The 19807-nt window shown below is 35.3% G+C and overlaps 1 protein-coding gene across 4 annotated transcripts in view; it reads left to right on the top strand.

The window, feature by feature from the left end:
• Positions 1–19807, top strand: part of TNPO1 (transportin 1) — an 86832-nt gene that overhangs the window by 36629 nt on the left and 30396 nt on the right. For all 4 annotated transcript variants that reach the window (XR_012382043.1, XM_025892507.2, XM_025892639.2 and 1 more), the window contains exons 3-9: positions 353–428; positions 3990–4139; positions 7394–7500; positions 9159–9292; positions 13483–13564; positions 14616–14738; positions 16831–16949. Coding sequence is in view for 3 of the 4 variants with exons in the window: in XM_025892507.2 (XP_025748292.1) it covers positions 353–428; positions 3990–4139; positions 7394–7500; positions 9159–9292; positions 13483–13564; positions 14616–14738; positions 16831–16949 (791 nt within the window). In the remaining variant the exon portion in view is untranslated. The remainder of the gene's footprint in view (positions 1–352; positions 429–3989; positions 4140–7393; positions 7501–9158; positions 9293–13482; positions 13565–14615; positions 14739–16830; positions 16950–19807) is intronic.

The raw sequence follows: 19807 nt of genomic DNA, 5'->3' as shown, positions 1-19807 counted from the left end.
GTTATTTTTATACCTAAATACCATTCTGATTAAGTTTTTAAAGTCAAATAAAAAATTATGTTTTGAAAGTTTTTTTGCTATGTTGAGCATTCTGAAGGTGAAACTTGGCTTATGTTGTAATGAATATAATTGATATAAAGTATTGAGTTTAATATTTCAGCCATAAAGCACCTAGGAGATTTAACATAACCATTAGTGTGCGCTTGGAATAGTGTGTTGATGGTTTTAATAAGGTAACTTCATTCTTAAGAATGCTAGATTAAAAATATCATGAAAGGGATTCTTGATTTTAAACGCTTAATTTTTTCCTTAGATTACATTGAGAAGTTTCCTTAACTACTGTTTGTTCTAGAAACTGGAACAACTCAATCAATATCCAGATTTTAACAACTACCTGATTTTTGTTCTTACAAAATTAAAATCTGAAGGTAAGTAAGGTTTGTAAAAACTTGGAAAGGTCTTCAAGACCTATTAAAATATGAGAGTTACTCTCATTTCAAAGGTTTGCATTTTGTAGTAACCACTAGTCCCAGTAGACTTTATTCATTTCACAAATATTTATTGAGCACCACTTAACTTCCAGGCTCAGGGGCAATAAAACTAAACAAAATAAGGATCTCTGCCCTCATGGAACTTACATTGTAGCGAAAGGTGTTCTTCATAGAGTTATTTGAGTATTGAAGATTCCTTTCCTGAAACATTGTCAGACACACAATAGGCACTAAAATACTATTGAGTAACTGGCCTCTAAATGAAAATATTATACCCTGTTCAGTGATGTTTCAGAAGCCATAGAGCAATTAGTTAAAAAAAAAAAACAAGGGCGCTTGGAGATGGAAAACAAGTCTCAGACACTTACACTGATTCACCTGCCTTGCTTTTTTCAGCTATATAATGCCTGTGTTGGACTACCAGACTCTCTGTAAGGGTTCATCCGCAAGGTTCTAGGGGGTTAATGGCCTTAAGGTGTAGTAAAATCTCACTAATCTTTTTTTTTTTTTTTAAGATTTACCCGTTTATTTTAGAGCCACATGCACAAGTCGGGGGAGGGGCAACGGGAAAGGGGGAGGGAGAATCCTCAGACCTACTTCTAACTGACCACCCAGGGCTTGATTCCAGGACCTTGAGATCATGACCTGAGCTGAAATCAAGTATTGGCCACTCAACTGAGTGAGCCACCCAGGCACCCCTCTTTAATCTTGTATTTGTTAAGATTTTGATAATTTATACAGCACAGTGATTTTTTAATTAATTTCAATATTCTGGCTAATTTTAGGGATTTTAATTTGTGATTGAGGGATGTAGTGGAAACTTTAAAACTTTCTAAATCTAGGTTTTAAGAAACTAGAAATTCTTTCAGCATAAATTTAAATTCAGCAATTAATATTCTTAGTTTCTTAAATATACTTGATACTTTGGTTTCTTAATATAGAAATTCTATTTTTCCCACATACTAATTTGTAATCAAATCAGTGTTACTTGTTTTTTAAAGAACTTTAGTATATAGTAAATGAATTTTTGTAAACTCATTGTTCTACTTGAAAATTTTAAACTCGGGCACCTGGGTGGCTCAGTTGGTTAAGTGACTGCCTTCGGCTCAGGTCATGATCCTGGAGTCCCGGGATTGAGTCCCGCATCGGGCTCCCTGCTCGGTGAGGAGCCTGCTTCTCCCTCTGACCCTCTCCCCTCTCATGTACTCTCTCTCATTCTCGCTCTCTCAAATAAATAAATCTTTAAAAAAAAAAAAAGAAAAAAACTTTAAATTTGTTTTTCACCAAGCCATCTACTCTTTCATGTCAGTGTGCACATCCTAAATTCCAAATATTAAAGATTGTTAGGATATTATACTTTCTTGAAGCTTTTTGGGGATGTAAGAATAAGAAGTATTTTTATTTATTTTTTTGAATAAGAAGTATTTTTAAAAGCAAACATAGAATTCAAATAGCAAGAGAGGTTGGGTGTAACTACCTCCAATTCATTAGTCACCATTTCTCAAAGGACATAGAGCTAAACATTTGTGTAACAGTTAATATTTCTTCTTGTGTCTTATTTGGGACACAAGTTTACAACGTCTAGTTTTCTATTTAAAAGAAAATTGGCATTGGGGTCATCATATTAGTGAAGGAACATAAATGACTTTTTTTTTAACATTTATTTCAGAGGACACACAAAATGCTTATTTAGTAATCTGTTCACCATTCTCTTGTGAATTTGTTTACACGGAATTTTTACATGGAGTAAAATTTTAGATCTGGAAGAGACCTCAGAGATAAGCCCATCTAACAGCAAATCGAGGTCCAATAGAGTAAAGGCTTACCTTTTTTTAAAAAAGTAAATGGTTGATTGGTGGCTTTTTGGATTTAGGACAGGATATGTTTTACCTTAACTAAAGTAAATATTTTAATATAAAATACTTTTTAATTTTAAACCATTTCTGCTTTGTATTGTGACTTATTAAGACTATGTTATAGCATTTATTGTAAAAACAGTAGTGACTTATAAACAAATACATGCCATTTAAGATAAAATTATATGACTGAATTATTAAAGGCTAACTTAGACAAAAGGATTATTGCTTGAAGAAGTTAAATATCTAGATATTCATTTATTTTATGGCAGTTCTAAACTTGCCAGAGAATTTAGAACTGTTTTTGTTTCATTTTAATTTATTCATTGGAATGGGTTGTAATTGAATCCAGAAAGAAGTTTTTTAAACAGTGACATAAAAGGTTTTAGAGTATATTGTTGTGATGGCCTGAATGGGGTTTATTTGCAAAGAAACTTTGCTCTCCTTTTGCCCCTCAGTATGTGTCACCCTAGAATATCTCAGTGCCAATCAGACTATGGGAGCATACTGCAACCTAGAATAAGCTCAGAGTATTCTATTTTTTAATAGCGTTTGTAAAACAGTAGTCCTGTAATAGCGTATTCTGTTCACTACACCAGCTCTTCATGTGCTTCAGTCTTGTGAGGAGGGTGATACTGTAGCATGCATCAGAGTCTAGGCTTGAGCCAGACTCCTGAGGTTCATATTTTGGCTTCCCCACTTAATAGCTTTGTGTGACTTTGGCACAGCCCTCAGTTTCTTCATTTGTGCAGTGGGGGTAATAACTCCTGTCTCACGAGGTTGTGAGGATTAAAAGCACACTATTTGGAATGCACTTAGCAGTGTTTAGTACCTAATAAGCATTAAGAAGATAATAACTGTTGCTAATACTGGTGGTGATGTCAATTGGTAAAGCATCAGTTACATTCTACTAGTATTAAATTTCTTCTTAAAAATTTGTTAACACCCATCTAGGGACTAAACTTTTTCATGTAAATTCTATTTTTAACTTATGGAAATTTTAAAACTGTTTTATCCTTTTTTTTTTTTTTTTTTAGCTCAGAGTCAAGTGAGAAACATGATATAAATGAACGTCAGTTATTTGTATGTGAAGGTGATCCCATATATTCTTTGTCCACTTAATTTTTAATAGGATATTTTTAGTCACTAATACTTTCAGATCTGTAATTTGATGTTTATATCAGGTTCCAATAAAGCTTGAGTACAGTGGCCATATATAAACTAAATTAACTCTTAAACTAAGTCAGTGGTTCTCAACCAGGTGCAGTTTACCCCACCCCTCCCACCCCTTCAGCAATCCAGACATTATCTGGAAGCATTTTTGTTGTCACAATTTGGGAAGGGTGATACTGGCATCTGTGGCCAGTGATACTACTAAACATCATAGGATGCACAGGACGACACCCAACAAAGAATTATCTGACCCAAAATGTCAATAATGCCAAGGTTGAGAAACTCTGAACTACAAATCATGGAGCTAATCTTTCGATAATCATTTATGATACCTTTTTTCCCCCTGGTTATAGCAAAATTACTGGAATGTTGCAATCAAGTTTTGACTATAAGTATTTTAAAAGTTACTGCGTTTATGTATTTTGAAATGAAAACTACTTTAAAAGTCAATAATACTGTTTTATTACAGATGAACCCACAAGATCATTGAGTGGTCTCATTTTGAAGAATAACGTGAAAGCACATTTTCAGAACTTCCCAAATGGTGTGACAGACTTTATTAAGAGTGAATGTTTAAACAATATTGGTGACTCCTCTCCTTTGATTAGAGCCACTGTAGGTAAGTTATATTTTTATGGTAGTTTGCTTATCCGGTTTGTAACTGGGTTGTTTTTTGAGATGATAGACTATTATAGGAATTTTTGTCATCTGCTACATGTTGAATTGTGAGGGGGGAAGGGAGTTTTTCATTGCCACTTTTCAAATGTTTTGGAAATAGTGTTCGTTATAGTAAAATCCTTCAAGTAGTGAGACCAGAGCAACTGGTAGTTGCTTAATCAAAGTTCCTTGAAGTGGGACATTAACAGATGATATTAATTTAGGACTGCTGCCTTTTATTTGAGTTCCTTATTATCTGACTTCCTTGTGTAATACATGAGATATAATTTCCAGCTTCACTTTCTTTACATGGAAATAAAACTTCGTAAAACAACTTAAGAATAGGACCTTAGGTTTTACTATTTACTAGGTCTACCCTTGTTTTTAATATTTGCCTTGTCTGTATCTAATTACAGCAATTTTTGAGTCTTCCCAGAGTGTCCAGCTTGAGTAAAAGAACTATCAGTTTATGTAATATTGAATTAAAATGTTTAATTATAATAGCTGGTATAAATAGGTTTGGGAGTAAACACACCGACTTTTGGTAATAGCATTCATGGAAGCAGAAATAGGAGGACTCAAGAGTGGCCTACTAACGGGCAGTATTCAGTATGCCGTGGGCTTTAAGCAGCTAAATTTTTACAAGGACCTGGAAAGCTTCTGTTAATCTGGCAGGTTGGTTGAATGGAGGTCAGTTAAGAACCTTCATAATGATTAAATCATTTTCATTGAAAGTTCTTTACTTTTGTATTTTTTGTCTCATGGTGGGTTTGAAAAGTACCCAGTTCATCTTTTACTTAAAAAGCAAAGACTCTCCGACGTCTCTCAAAATATACATGTCTTAAATACTGTCATTATTAACACTGATTTTAAATGGGATGGAGGGCATTTGTGATTTGAGAAAAGGGAATTCCTAATTTGTTCTGATGGACCCTCATATACCTTCCTAATGTTTTGCCAACTCTTGACACTGGTAAAAAAGAATGGTGAGGGTATGCCAGACTTCTCAAATATTTTTAATCTTAACAGTACATATTAGGAATCTTGCCAAGGAAGTTTATTTGAAAAGACCACATTTCGTTGACTATGTGGTAATCCATTAGACAAATGTAAAATTGTTTCTCTTGTTAAAGAGTGTATGGTTGGGGGGCGCCTGGGTGGCTCAGTTGTTAAGCATCTGCCTTCAGCTTGGCTCAGCTCATGATCACAGGGTCCTGGTTTCAAGCCCTGCCTTGGGCTCCCTACTCCGAGGGAAGCCTGCTTCTCCCTTTCCCACTCCCCCTGCTGGTGTTCCCTCTCTCGCTGTGTCTCTCTCTGTCAAATAAATAAATAAAATCTTTTTTAAAAAAAAAGTATATGGTTGGTTTGTAATTTTATTATTTTAGTGACTATCCTTTATGTGTGTTTATATAATATGGGGAAAAGATTTTTGGGGGAGTGGATGAAATTATACGGTCCAGTTAAATTTGAATTTGTTGGTCGATCAGCATTCTCTAATGCTCTTCTAGCACAAGTAATGAATGTCAGCTGTCTGTTGGTGCCAAGTTGTAGCTTGGCATTTAATTTTTGTTACTGCTTGTTTTAAGATATGTTTAGTTTTCTTTAGGTAGATCCAGAGCTTTCTTTCACCCTCAATTCTTACAAATTTTAACTTTATGAAAGAATAATTGGCAAGAAGGAGCAGCCTTGATGCTTTTTGATCTTACTAGAAGACTTTTAAGGGTTATATCTTAAAAATGCTATCAATCCATTGACTCTTACCATATAATTTAGGTTTGGTTTTGTTTTGTTTTTAGTGCAGAGTGCATATTGGGCAACAACTTTACGTTTTTTAGCTCTTTTTGCCACTGGGAGCAACCTTCTCAAAACCGTAAAGACAATTTATATACCCAAACAAATAGAATTTGCTGTTTAGTAGTAATCATTGATTATTGTATGCCAGGCAGGGATTTTGTTTGCATATGTCACTGAATTCTCATAATAACAAGAGAACACTTTTTTTTTCACTTTTACAAATTAGTATTTTGAAGTTTAGAGTACATGTAATTTGCCCACTGTCAGAGTTTATACAGACCTTAATTATGGTACTAAAAGGTCTATAATCATCAAACGAAGAATATTATTCATGTTAAATTGTTAAGGCAGAGGGAAACATTAACACAAAACTTTTGTTATGTATTTGTATATTTGCACATTCATTCACTGTCACAACTAAACTACACAACACGTTGAAACAATCCAGTCAGAGTGACGTGATCAGTGAGCATGTGACTCTCAGCCTCCAAAATCCAAGATCACCTTGCCAGTGATTCATCCTTGATCCTGTAGTGGTGAAAACTGGTGGAGGAGTGTGTGGGTCTTTCCATACCAGAGGGATTGTTGCACACATGGATTATTACCCATTGATGGCTCATCTACTTTCATTCTCCCTACCATGGTCCATGGCTGTGATCCATCTTAGCTTAGATCAAAGAGCTGATTTTTGCTTTATGTATTTTTGTGGAAAAACTAACAGACTCATACTCATCACCCAGTGATAAGCACTGCTCATGTTTTGGTATATTGTCTTTGTCTATATATTGTACAATTTCTGTGAAGGAGGAACACATTTGACCCTTGAACAGTACAGATTTGAACTGCGTGGGTCTGCTTATGTGTGGATTTGATTTTTCAGTAGGTACAATAAATGTATTTGCAGTATGATTTTAATAACATTTTCTTTTCTCTAGCTTTGTTGTAAAAACCATATAAAATAATGTCATACACAAAATTTGTTAATCAACTATGTTACCATTGAGGCTTCCAGTTAGCAATAGGCTATTAAGTTTTGAGGAGTAAGCAGTTACATGTCGATTTTCGACTAGGGGGCCAGCACTCATGCCCCCCACATTGTTCAAGGGTCAGCTATAATTTTAATGAGTCAACTATTCTTGTTGGAAAAGTGCAAGTTGTATAGACTTTTTGTACAAATAATTGTTAAAAGTACAAAAGAGGGTAAAGTGTTGGAAAACAAGATTAAAAACCTCCAATTTATGCTATGGTTTTTCTACAGATGTGGTGAAAAGGGGGTCCTTGGTGAATGTTACTATTTATGTAGTTTGGAGGTCTTGGGCTGATGTGGGCCATTTAAATGAATGTGTGTGCATGCGTGCATTCACGTGGCAATATCTAACATAATGCAGTCAGACTTCCTAAATATATGTGTTTTCTTTTAAGGTATTTTGATTACAACCATAGCCTCCAAAGGAGAATTGCAGAATTGGCCTGACCTCCTACCGAAACTCTGTAGCCTATTGGATTCTGAAGATTACAACACTTGTGAAGTAAAGAAATTTGCTTCTTACATTTTCTTCTCTTTTTCTTGTCATGTTGTGGATTTGTAACTTTTGGAAAAAATAACTTCTGTGAGACATACAACTTCAAAAACTTGAAATCTTCAAGTTACCCTCTTATTTTACATTAGTGACCAAATATTTATCTTACAGTTTCTATAAGGACTGTTAAGTTATAAAGTCTCTTTACTATAATTACTACAAGGAAGTATAATCAGTTAATCCATTAATGTGGTATTTTTCGAAGATAGGCTTAAATTTACCAACCATGAGCACTTTTTTGCCTTCTCTAAATTGTTTCTGTGCCTCTTATTTTGTGACATGGCTAAAGTATATGTAATCTAGCTTTAATGTAGTAATTATGTTCTGTTTGCCACTGATCAGTAGCAAGCTTTCCATGTGGGAAAGGGAGTCTATGGATTTCTCACTATTTATCAGTACTTTATCAGTTTGTGTAGACATCTGTTTTGAGTGGAAACCATTTTAGGTATTTTGCCTCTTTAAAGGAATAACCTAACAAAAAAGGCAGTTTGTTGCCAGATCTGAAAGAGGGAAAGGCGGGACTGGAGAGAGGGAGTGAGCAAAGGGGTCTTTAAAGTTACGCTTCTCCCTCCCTGAAAAAAAAAAAAATCTTTCTCATATATACATTTTCTAATAACACCTTAGAAATACATTAAGATTACAGAAAAATTAAAATAATACTAGTACTCAACCATTGAGTAAGAGTTGATTAAAATTTAAATTGTGCTTTGGTATAGTGGTAATAATATGAAAGGAGATCAGAATTTTTTTTTTTAAGATTTTATTTATTTGACAGAGAGCAAGAGCAGGAACACAAGCAGGGGGAGTGGGTGAGGGAGAAGCAGACTTCCCACCGAGCAGGGAGCCCAATGCGGGGCTCTACCCCAGGATCCCGGGATCATGACCCGAGCTGAAGGCAGACGCCCAATGACTGAGCCACCCAGGTGCCCCAGGAGATCAGAATTTTAAAACAAGCACTTACCAAAATTAAAAATTAAAACTGCAGTAATCATGGAATTATGGAGCTTCTATATAAGTCACATTTTAAAGAGAAAGTATTCTTCAATTAACTGCACCATGGAAATAGGCACCAGGTTTCTGCTGCTGATGGAATTACAAGCAGTAAATTAGATGTTTGAGGTAATTAGCAGGTTATTGTGTGTAGGAGCTCTAGGTTGGCCCCTTTGGTGTAAAAATGTATAGGGAAATAGTTGCTAGTTTGAATTTTCTGCCCTTTTAACCGAATTTGTCATTATCCAGTGAATGGTTTACATACACATAATTTTTAAATGATGTTAAGACTTTTTTCTGACTTAAAATTAACAAGAATATTTAGAAGTTAGCTTTTTATTGCAGTCTCTGCCAACCAGAATATCCTCTAATTTTAAGTTATTAAATGCTAAGATAAAAACGTACCATTATATTTGGACTGAGATTTTAGATAACTTAGTGGCATGGTGATTTCTCTCTTAAAATTGATGACTAAATTTGTGGATTTTACGAGGCAGTATTTTATGTGGGCTGAGAACATTAATGCATACAAATTACAAATTAGTCAGTATTCCTCAGTTTGCTTTTAAAATGGCTTCATTTTTAATTAATTCTAATAATATAAATGTCTTTCACAGGGAGCATTTGGCGCCCTTCAGAAGATCTGTGAAGATTCTGCTGAGATTTTAGATAGTGATGTGTTAGATCGTCCTCTTAACATCATGATCCCCAAATTTTTACAGTTCTTCAAGCACAGTAGTCCAAAAATAAGGTATCTGTGTAGCCAATATTAAATTAATTCATGAACTCTAAGCCTGAACACTCTTATTTTGCATCACCTAATATTTTTGTGATTGGCAAAAGATACTGATGTTCCACAAAGGTGAACTTCAGTAGTTGAAATTTACTCCTTTTAATAGCAAAACCCATGAACTGTTAACTTTTTCTGATGAAATTGTAATTGAACAGGATAGTTCTTTAACTTCTGTATGGCTAATGACATTTGTAGTGATTAACAGGCATGCTTTTAAGGTACTTTGTGTAAGGCTGAAATTCATTGTTTTGGGGTTGTTTTTGTTTTAATTTATGGATCTTGCCAAGTTACATGTACCTTCATTTGCAGGTGTGTGGTAAAAATTCCGCCAATATGACATCTGGATTATTTAGTAATTTTAGATTAAGAGTTTTGCATCTGATTAAAAACGTTTTGAGCATGAAGGTGGAAGGTTTTATGAATACACTTTGAAATCAGTAGGCATGCTTGGCCAGAAGTTAACCCTGGCTTGCTTTGTTTTCCCGTATATCCCTAGTTTCTTGAACAGTGCCTAGCATATAGTTGTTGAAATATTATATTTAAATATTAAATTAACTTTTGACTAATTTATCTTCTGTTGTCCTATCAAGCTATAATTATCATGATGCTTTCACACTATTTAAGTGTGTAAGATTCCTGTCTGTAACTACACCAGAAGTTCCGCCAAACTGCTGTACTTTTTTTTCCCTCTTCTCCAATTACATGTTTTAATCTAACTTGTCTTTTGTTTATTGTTACTGTGGAAAAGTCATTGCTGTTCTGATTGTTAGTTGCTTTGATTTTTTGTTTCCAGTTGTCAGTGCTTCGTGTTTTTATGTAGAATGATCAAAAACCATATTACTATTTAAAGTAGAAATTATGCAGTATCCTAGATGTGGTTATTTAAGGATATCCATCCAACAGCATGAACTTTAATGCATATGCTATAACTGTTAGTTTAGATGTCCTTTAGAGCTTACTCCAAGATTCCAAGCTGTATTCAGAGGATTATGGTTTAAACAGTGTGACCAGAGGGTAATCAGGCATCTTTTTCTTGCTTAAATTCTGTTTTTAGTTCTTTTTCTTTTATCTCAATTAGTTTTACTTTTCATCTTAAGTGGTACTTAATGCATTGTTGTTCTCAGAGAGGAAACTTTTAATAGATGCTCATTTAGGGTAGTGTCATGCAAATATAGAGTTCATGTTCCCTAGGAAGTTCTCTTTTAATCTTTGAACTAAGGTGATGAAAGAAATTGTGGTAATTTGCCTGTTACTTCTCAGAAACTCAATTTTTTGTGTCCAATTCTTAGCAAGTAAAAGAAAAACAGAAAAATCCAAAAAACATATTCCTGGCAATTATATCCATTGCTAGACATAAAAGTTTTTTGTAATTTTAATACATTTTTGTAGCTGGTCATTTGTTTAAACTTAACTAGGTAGAGTTTAGTAATACAGAAATGTTTCCATTCAGTGAATGTTCATTATTACCCATTTGAGAATCTGTTCTACGTACCATTAAACATTTTTCTCCATTTTAATGTATATTTGGATAAATGTATCTGCTGTATATTTTAGCAGTACACTAAACTCCATCTTTATAGGATTTTATTCTACATTTTTATTTAATAACTTATTTATACAGCTTAACTGATATTTCCTATGTACTCTTAGAAATGTTTTTCCATCTCAATACCTGTTGAACTTGGAGAATATAGAATGAGGCAAAGGAATGTAGTTTTATCCATCGCATGACTAAGCAATTGAAAAATTAGAGCCATTTTATTTTTTAAATTCTACCAGAGGTACACAAAGTTGGGTTATGATTTTTAGCTCATGACGTTCTCATCATGGCCCACTTCCATTTCATCTTTATTTATTTATTAAGATTTTATTTATTTATTTGACAGAGTGAGAGTGCACAAGCAGGGGAAACAGTAGAGGGAGAGGGAGAAGCAGGCTCCCTGCCAAGCACGGAGCCCGATGCGGGGCTCGATCCCAGGACCCTGAGATCATGACTTGAGCCGAAGGCAGACGCTTAACCATCTGAGCCACCCAGGCGCCCCCCATTTTGTCTTCAGTTACTTATTATTTTTAATAATCACTCAAATCTACCACCTAAAACAAAAGCTAAGGTCTTGATGACAACCCACATTTAATCCCAACTTTTCCTTCTCTTGCATTGTTAAAAAATAATTTTTTTTTAAAGATTTTATTTATTTGTCAGAGAGAGAAGGAGCACAAGCCGGGGGAGCGGCAGGCAGAGGGAGAAGCAGGCTCCCTACTGAGCAGGGCGCCCAACGTGGGGCTCCATCCCAGGACTCTGGGATCATCACCTGAGGCGAAAGCAGATGCTTAACCAACTGAGCCACCCAAGTGCCCCTAAAAAATAAATGTATTGCATATATATGTAAAATGCATGTCTGTGTGTGTATGTCTTTGCTTTTAACTTTATAAAAAGTATTTCATGAATTTAATCTTTGGCAGCTTTTTAAATTTAATATGTTGCTAAGATTCATCCATATTTTGTCATTATAGCTCATTTGTTTTGGCTATTGTATAGTACTTGGCATCGTGATTACACAGTTTATTCATGTTCCTTCCCCCCCCCCCCCCCGCCCCCGCCAGCTTTTGGGTGGCTTCCAGGTATTTGCTGTTGTGGTTAGTGCAGCTGAAAACATTTATTTGCTTGTCTCCGTTTGTCTATTTGCAAGAGTTTCTCTAGAAAGACAAAATCTTTGGGGGGGGGGGATTTCTGGGACGTGAGGCAAATAACAAGGAAAGAACACCAAAGTTTTCCGGGGTAGTTGCATCAATTTATACTCTATTAACAAAGCATAAAGATTCTCTGGGTACACAGCATTTAGTATTGTCATGATTTTAATTTTTGCCAGTCAAATAGATAAAAAATTGTGTTTCATTATGAATTTGATGGTTTACCTCTCTGTCATTAGTCATGTTGAACATCTTGTCATAGGTTTATTGGCTGTTTGTAGTACCTTTTTCTTTTGTCTTTTTCTCTTGGGTTATCAGAAGAGGGAGACAGGACAAATGAAATAATTTCATGATGAATGTGGAAAAATAATGAGAATAAGGGGTTAGACGGTAATTCACAGGTATCATATATAGAAGGTTTTTTGTAAAGGTAACATTTGTGCAGAGACCCTGCACAAAGTAAAGTAGCAAATCTTTGAAAGGTCAGGGAGAAGGACATGTAAGACAGGGAACAGAAAGTATAAAGGTCCTGGAGTTAGGGACAAGCCTTTTACAGTGACAAAAGAAGAAAACTTTGTAGCACGGTAAGAAATGAAGTTAGGAAAGTAGGAGTAACAACACTGTAGTGGAATGTCTAGGCCGGTAGTCAGCAAACTGTGAGCCATGGGGCCAAATTCAGCCCATAACATGAGCTAAGAATGATTTTATACTTTAAAAGGCTGTGTTTGGGGGATGGGGAATGAAGCTGTTGCAGAGGTCTTATAATATTTACCACTTGATCTTTTATAGGAAAAGTAGATTGTGTTTTTGGAGCAGTCTGTACAAGGGTATAATGTGATGTTACTCATCTGTGTCTAAAAGGTTGTAGTGGGGTTTGGTATAGTGGAAGTCAAAAAACCAGTTAGATCCTGTTGGAGTAATCCTGATAGGAAATTATGGTTTGGACTGGGGAAGAAGTGATTGGCTTTAAAGGTAGTGCCATTAGGAATTGCTGTGGAGTTGAATTGGCTATGTCTGAACACAAAGACTATAGACTTTTCCTCATTTTTAGTTTTAAAAGGAATAAATAGCCATTATTTTAAAATCTATAGGTATACAGAACAGATTTCCATTATGCCTCTGTCCACCTTCCCACTCTTCAGAGGTATACACTATTAAAAATGTGCACATGTCCTTTTCAACACTTTACACTTGAAGAGAAGTACTAACTTAATGCTCTGGAACCTGTGTTTTTGACGTAATATCACTCATATTCTGTGTTAAATATACAAAGAAATTTAACTCATGCCTTTCAGGGTGTGTATGTGTTTATACATATATAGGTATGTATAAACACATACAGTATGGTTATACATACACCATAATTATTTTATGGAGGAATAGTTAAGTTCTTGTCAGTCTTTTGTAAATAGAAAAGCTGTAGTGAGTATGTTTTAAATTTTAAATTTTATTTCTAGGTCTCATGCTGTTGCATGTGTCAATCAGTTTATCATCAGTAGGACTCAGGCTCTGATGTTGCACATTGATTCTTTTATTGAGGTAAGATTTGTCTCTCCCCCTCCCCCTTTTGCTTTTGGGAAAGTTAGAAAATGTTAAATTATTTCTCATAGTATTAAAATTGGATACAGTGTAGACTTGGTGATTTTTGTTAACTGAAAATAAAAGCATTTTTCCTCTATTAAACTGATTTTTTTACTTATGGTACAAACATCGATTATGGTTTGTGGATGTTTAATATCTTAACTAGAAATTTTTTATTTTAATATACTATTCAAATTCCAAATGTAAATTGAGTCTCCCAGTTCATTTGCAGTAGTTGAAACATAAAACATTTGAGTCTGAATAATCTTAAACTTAAGATTAACCTTAAACTTACTCTTTATTAAGAATCTGAAGGCACAGACTAATAAAAGGCTGGTGCTTCATTTCCCATTGGTTTCCATTGTAGAATTAGAGGTGTCGGGGAAAATTTGACTCTTAAATCTCTGGAAGCATTTCTAAAGGCCCTTTTACCTTTTTGGTAAAAGCAAAAAGTCAAGCATAATTTTCTGGCCACGAGCTCAAAGCAATAGAATTCTTTCTCAGAACTACTATCACTTAATAACAGCTTGTTAAAGTTGTTAAAGTTCAAGTTGTTAAAGTTCCTTAAGCACTTCACTTTTATTTTCAGTGTTCATTAAATGAGACTTAAATAGTCTTTTCCTCTCCAGCTATTTTTTTTTTAAGATTTATTTATTTTTAGAGAGTGAGCCTGGGTTGGGAGGCGCGGTGGGGAGAGACTCAGACAGACTCACTGCTGAGTGCAGAGCCCAACGTGGGGCTTGATCTCACACCCATGAGATGGATGACCTGAGCCAAAAGAATGGCTTTAGATTATTTATCAAAATCATACTTTTTGGCATTTGTCATGCTATATTTAATTAATTATTCATGGCCTAATATTGCAGGCCTGTTATTCAATTCAGTCTTTATTTGTACCTTCTTAGGGTTTTTTTAAATGTTACTAATTTACAGATGACTGGTTATTATGTATAAACCTTTCCAATATATTGGAATGCTTAACTAGAAAAAAATGTTTCTCATGCAATAGAACCTCTTTGCATTGGCTGGTGATGAAGAACCAGAGGTACGGAAAAATGTGTGCCGGGCACTTGTGATGTTGCTTGAAGTTCGAATGGATCGCCTGCTTCCTCACATGCATAACATAGTTGAGGTAACACGGGTGACTTAAAAGCGCTCTCCTCCTTTTTCGCCCAAGAAAGATCTTGGGAACAAAATGTATAATGTTAAATTTGTATAACACATTGTTGGCAGTGAACTATGAAAAACAGTTCATGTTTATCTTAAAATTATAAGTTATCTTTATGGTGACTTTTCTTTCGTGAGATTTAAGGTGTTTATAGAGGGGGAAAGTTATTTAAAGGAATAGCTAGCTTTTAATACGAATAACTAAAATATTTAAATTATTTGTGTTCACTAGATATGTGTTAGGCTAAATGATAACTAGAACTGTGGTAGGTTAAGTGGAACATTCTTGTGTCATTGGAGTTTGGAATTATAAGTGTTTTCCACCCATTATTGGTAAAGCTGATCTGATCCACTTACGATTTATGGTAGAAGTGAAATTTCTGAGTAGAAAATACGTAATTGTATAGTTAGTTCGAGCAAACCATTTAGATTTTAAAACTCTTTCAAATCCCTATGCAATTAAAATAATTTTACTAGGAAATTCTGAGTACGTTGATCATTGGTTAACCATATTTAAAGGAAGTAATACATAGTAACAAGGTAGAATTATTAGTAGAACAAAATAACTTGTTTGGGCAATACTCAGTCCTGCTAGCTGCAGACTGTACCACCTAATTTTCATATTACTGGATCATATTACGTGAGTAGTATATAGAGCTTTCCAAGTGTATTAAATAATACATTATTTAGATTCTCCTTTTCACCTCCAGAGATTTACATGGTGTGGAGAGGGAAGATCTTTTTTTAAAGGATGGGGGTCTAAGACCTATTAGCAAAAGGCTAGCATCTATAGTGTATAGCAACTTCTTTTCTAAAACATAAGGAAATATAGTTGTAAAGATATGTAGCAGCATTAGATGGGAATAAGTGACATTTTATCTGATGAACCTGTTCTCTCTGAAGTGCTTAGAAGAATCAGGTCGAGTAGGTTGCAGGTTTAGTGAAAGTTGGAGCTAACCAGAAAGTTAAAGATATTTTATCATTTTCTGGGGCCATGTCACGAGGGGGGGGTGCTAATTTAAAATGCTACAGTTATTTAGCAATACTCAGCATCATAGTAGGACATGGTGTGGAATGTAATAGGGGTTGGCCTATCACAACTCTTGTGCTGCCACATTTTGCCATGTGAGATGTTTCAGTCTAGAAGAGGCTATGTACAGAGGCTTCATCCAACACTTGACCCCATTTCCAGGCCCAGGTACACTGGGAAATCATATGCATACCTTTGATTGTATTTATTTTGTTTTTGCACGTGAAGGTTTTTTAAAGAGGGGAAGACACTGCCTTTGAATTTCAGATCAGATGTTCCTACAATTAAGAGTGAATTTGGCTTGGCATGTTGGACACTACAGACTATAGTTGCATTAAGAAACGTCCCTACTTCCAAATATAAAAAAATTAAGTTTTGTAATTGTATAATATGTATATATCACTTTACATATGTGAAAATACATACAAGAGACAGGTTGAATAATTGTTATAAAAAAATCCTTCAATTTTTAATGAAAGGTATAATGGACTTTTTTGATGTTTCTAAGAAAACTGTTTATACATGTTTAAAATCTCAGTGGTTTCAGGGCGCCTGGGTGGCTCAGTCGTTAAGTGTCTGCCTTCAGCTCCGGTCATGATCCCAGGGTCCTGGGATCCATGCTCACTGGGGAGCCTGCTTCTCACTCTCCCGCTCCCCCTGCTTATGTTCCCTCTCTTGCTTTGTCTTTCTCTGTCAAATAAATAAATAAAATCTTTAAAAGAATAAAAATTTTAAAAAAGTAAAATTTCAGTGGTTTCATAAAAGAAAACACGCCTATCCGGAAGCAGATACACCATACATAGTTGGAACACTTTTCATTAGGCAGCATTCTAAAGCAGTTGTTCTTAAGTTTGGCTGCATTTTAGAATTGACTTGGAAACTTTTCTTAAAAAATCCAAAGCTGAGGCTGAGAATCACTGTAGAGTTCAAGGCGATAGCAGAGGACCTTTAACTTGCTGAGAAAGGATTAGGTTTATTCTAATTTTGTGATTTAAACTGATTAATATTAATGCTTCTTTGTTTTCAGTACATGCTACAGAGGACGCAAGATCAAGATGAAAATGTGGCTTTAGAAGCCTGTGAATTCTGGCTCACTTTGGCTGAGCAACCCATATGCAAAGATGTACTCGTAAGGCATCTTCCTAAGTAAGTGTTCTTTCTTTTGAATGCTACCTTGTTCCTAAATTTAACAGTGATTCCTTATTTTTACATTTTTATGTTGCATTCTGCCATCGGGGAATGAAGTTCTAAAGAAGTCAGACTTACTTTTACTTGGCATAACCATAGGTTGTAACTAAAGAGATTTTTCAGGAAGCAGTTTTTTGGTTTTTTTTTTTTTATTACAGATGGTTTATTCTAAATCATAATCTTAATTTTGGATAATTCATGGCATGGTTCTTTTTTTTTTTTTTTTTTTTAATCATTTCAGTTTGACTCTAGACTCTGATGGGGTTTTTTCTTCCCAAAACTGATTTTCCAGTAGTTGTGATGCTATTCAATTTTTGGTTAGCGTATTACTAAGCCTATTTTTAACTCAATGCTATTTTATCAGGTTTTTAAAAATTTCTTTCCAATTTTATTGAGATATAATTGACATGAAACATTGTATTGGTTTTAGGTGTACAACATAATGATTTGATTACATGTATTAAAATCATTTACTTTTAGAAGAAGTAATGCTTAACCTTTTTTTGAAAATAAAGTAATACAGCCTCATGGAAGAACATTAAGATGTGGAAATTTTCAGGGGCATCCAGGTGGCTCAGTCGATTAGGCGTCTGCCTTTGGCTCAGGTTATGATCCTGGGACCCTGGAATTGAGCCTTGTCAGCCTCCCCGCTCAGCAGGGGAGTCCGCTTCTCCCTCTCCTTCTGCCCCTCCCCCCGTTCATGCTCACTCACATTCTCTCTCTCAAATCTTCTTGCGGGCGCCTGAGTGGCTCAGTTAATCATCTGCCTTCGGCTCAGGTCATGATTGCAGGGTCCTGGGATCGAGCCTGCATTTGGGATCTTTGCTCAATGAGGAGTCCGCTTCTCCCTCTCCCTGTACCTCTGTGACAGCTCTTGCTCTATCTGAAATAAATAAAAATAAAAGCTTTTTTTAAAATTTTCTCTTTTTATTGGGGCGCCTTCCCTGGCTCAGTTGGTAGAACATGCTACTCTTGATCTAAGGATCATGAGTTCAAGCCCATGTGGGCGTAGAGCTTAACTTTTAAAAAGAAAGGGGAAAAAATTCTCTTTTTTCATTGGCTACATGAGGCGTTAGGAGAAAGCTCCTTTACAATTAGACCTAAAAATAATGATCTGCCATACAAGATTCATTAGACACATGCCGTGTTGCTACGTGGTCACAGTTAATCCCCGTATCTTACTTGCCAGCTTCATTTTCTTACCCATCTTTATCAGTCCCTTATTTCCTGCACATCTTTTCTTTCTTTCTTTCTCTGGCACAGACATCAGTGATCCACAAATCAACTCTGTTGACCATAAACGTCCAGCTACCCTGCATCTCTCCTGCTTTGGACTAATAAACTGTCTTTGCGTGTTAGGCTGTTGGGAAAAGTCCACCACCAGGAGGATTGATGGCTATAGAAATCTGTGGTTTTCAGTGTCAAGTGGACCCTTCATGCTGCTAGTTTTTCTTGTTCCAGATCACCTTTTATCTTCCATTCACTAGAGCAACTATTCAAACCATTATTGCTCTTCTGAATTCTCTTCTTTCATTCTCAGCACTTCTGCTTTATAGGGAAAATAAGTGACCCTTTATCTTACCCCAAAACTTAAAGATAGATTTTCATGTGAGTTGTCTTTTACCTAACCAGTGTTTCAGCTGATGGTCTTGGATAGCATAATTTTTTTCTTCAGGCACCTCACTCCATCAAATAGCTATATTCTCTTTGAACTTTCTCTTTCTCTTCTTTCTCCATAACTTTATAATTTTTTCCATCTTAGAATAGACAGATCTCACTGTCTTTACTTCTTTACTTCACCTCATAGTAACTGCAATATTTTATAGCCTGCCATGTGTCCTCACTGTTTCCCCCAAATTACTGACAGAGATGATAAATGATTTAATTGTTGGTGATTGAAATGGATCTGACTCTGCTGCAAAATGCCTGTAGCTTGTAAAATAGTGTTATTTATTATAAATTTGATATAGTTGTGTGTTTTAGCTATAATGTTAAATTACTATTAATCTGTATTTGAATTTAGAAGGACTTTCAACGTGAAAGTGTGGCTGTCCCACATTTTTTATATCTATTTAGGGAATTTTAAATCCCACTTCTTTTTCCTATTTACTATTCCTTTAGTTAACAAGTGTTTACAAACTTACCTCATGGATGGTAGAGTTGTACTCAAAATTGGTTTTGCACGTATTTATTTAATTGACATTGAAGGCTTTAACTCTTTGAAGTAAGGCCTCTACAAAGGCCTAACACATGAATATAGAGATGAGAGTTTCTTATATCTGGTGTGGGGAAAGAAAATTATTTTTGGAGTCAGGCCAAACTGATTTTGAATTCTAACTCACTCTCCCATTACTTAAAATTAATGACCTTGTGGAAATAATGTGACCTCTCTGAGCCTCAGTTGACTCATCTGTAAAATGAAGATCATAGTATCTTTCTCACTAAATTATAAGGAAAGTGCTTATTAATAAACCCACAGCTGGTAGTCATGAGTATGAATTTCTTTTGGCTGTTCACATTTCCCAAGCCACTCAGAACAATTAAAGGTAGAATTCAGAAGCAGAGAACTGTGGACTTTTTTTTTTTTTTTTTAGATTTTATTCATTTATTTTGAGAGAGAAAGAGAACATGCCAACGGTGGGGCGGGGGGTCGATGCAGAGAGAAAGAATCCCAAGCAGACTCCCCATTGAGTGCTGAGCCTGGAGGTCTAGGTGGGGCTTTATCTGCTGACCCTGAGATCATGACCTGAGCCTAAATCAAGAGTCGGACACTCAGCTGACTGAGCCACCTAGGTGCCCCTATAACTGTGGACTTT

The sequence above is a fragment of the Callorhinus ursinus genome, unplaced genomic scaffold (genome assembly GCF_003265705.2).
Source record: "Callorhinus ursinus isolate GAN/ISIS: 27379988/994484 unplaced genomic scaffold, GSC_fseal_2.0 scaffold23, whole genome shotgun sequence".
NCBI lineage: Eukaryota > Metazoa > Chordata > Mammalia > Carnivora > Otariidae > Callorhinus > Callorhinus ursinus.
Note: the sequence above shows the minus strand (reverse complement) of the source record. Positions and strands in the feature narration are given on the sequence as shown.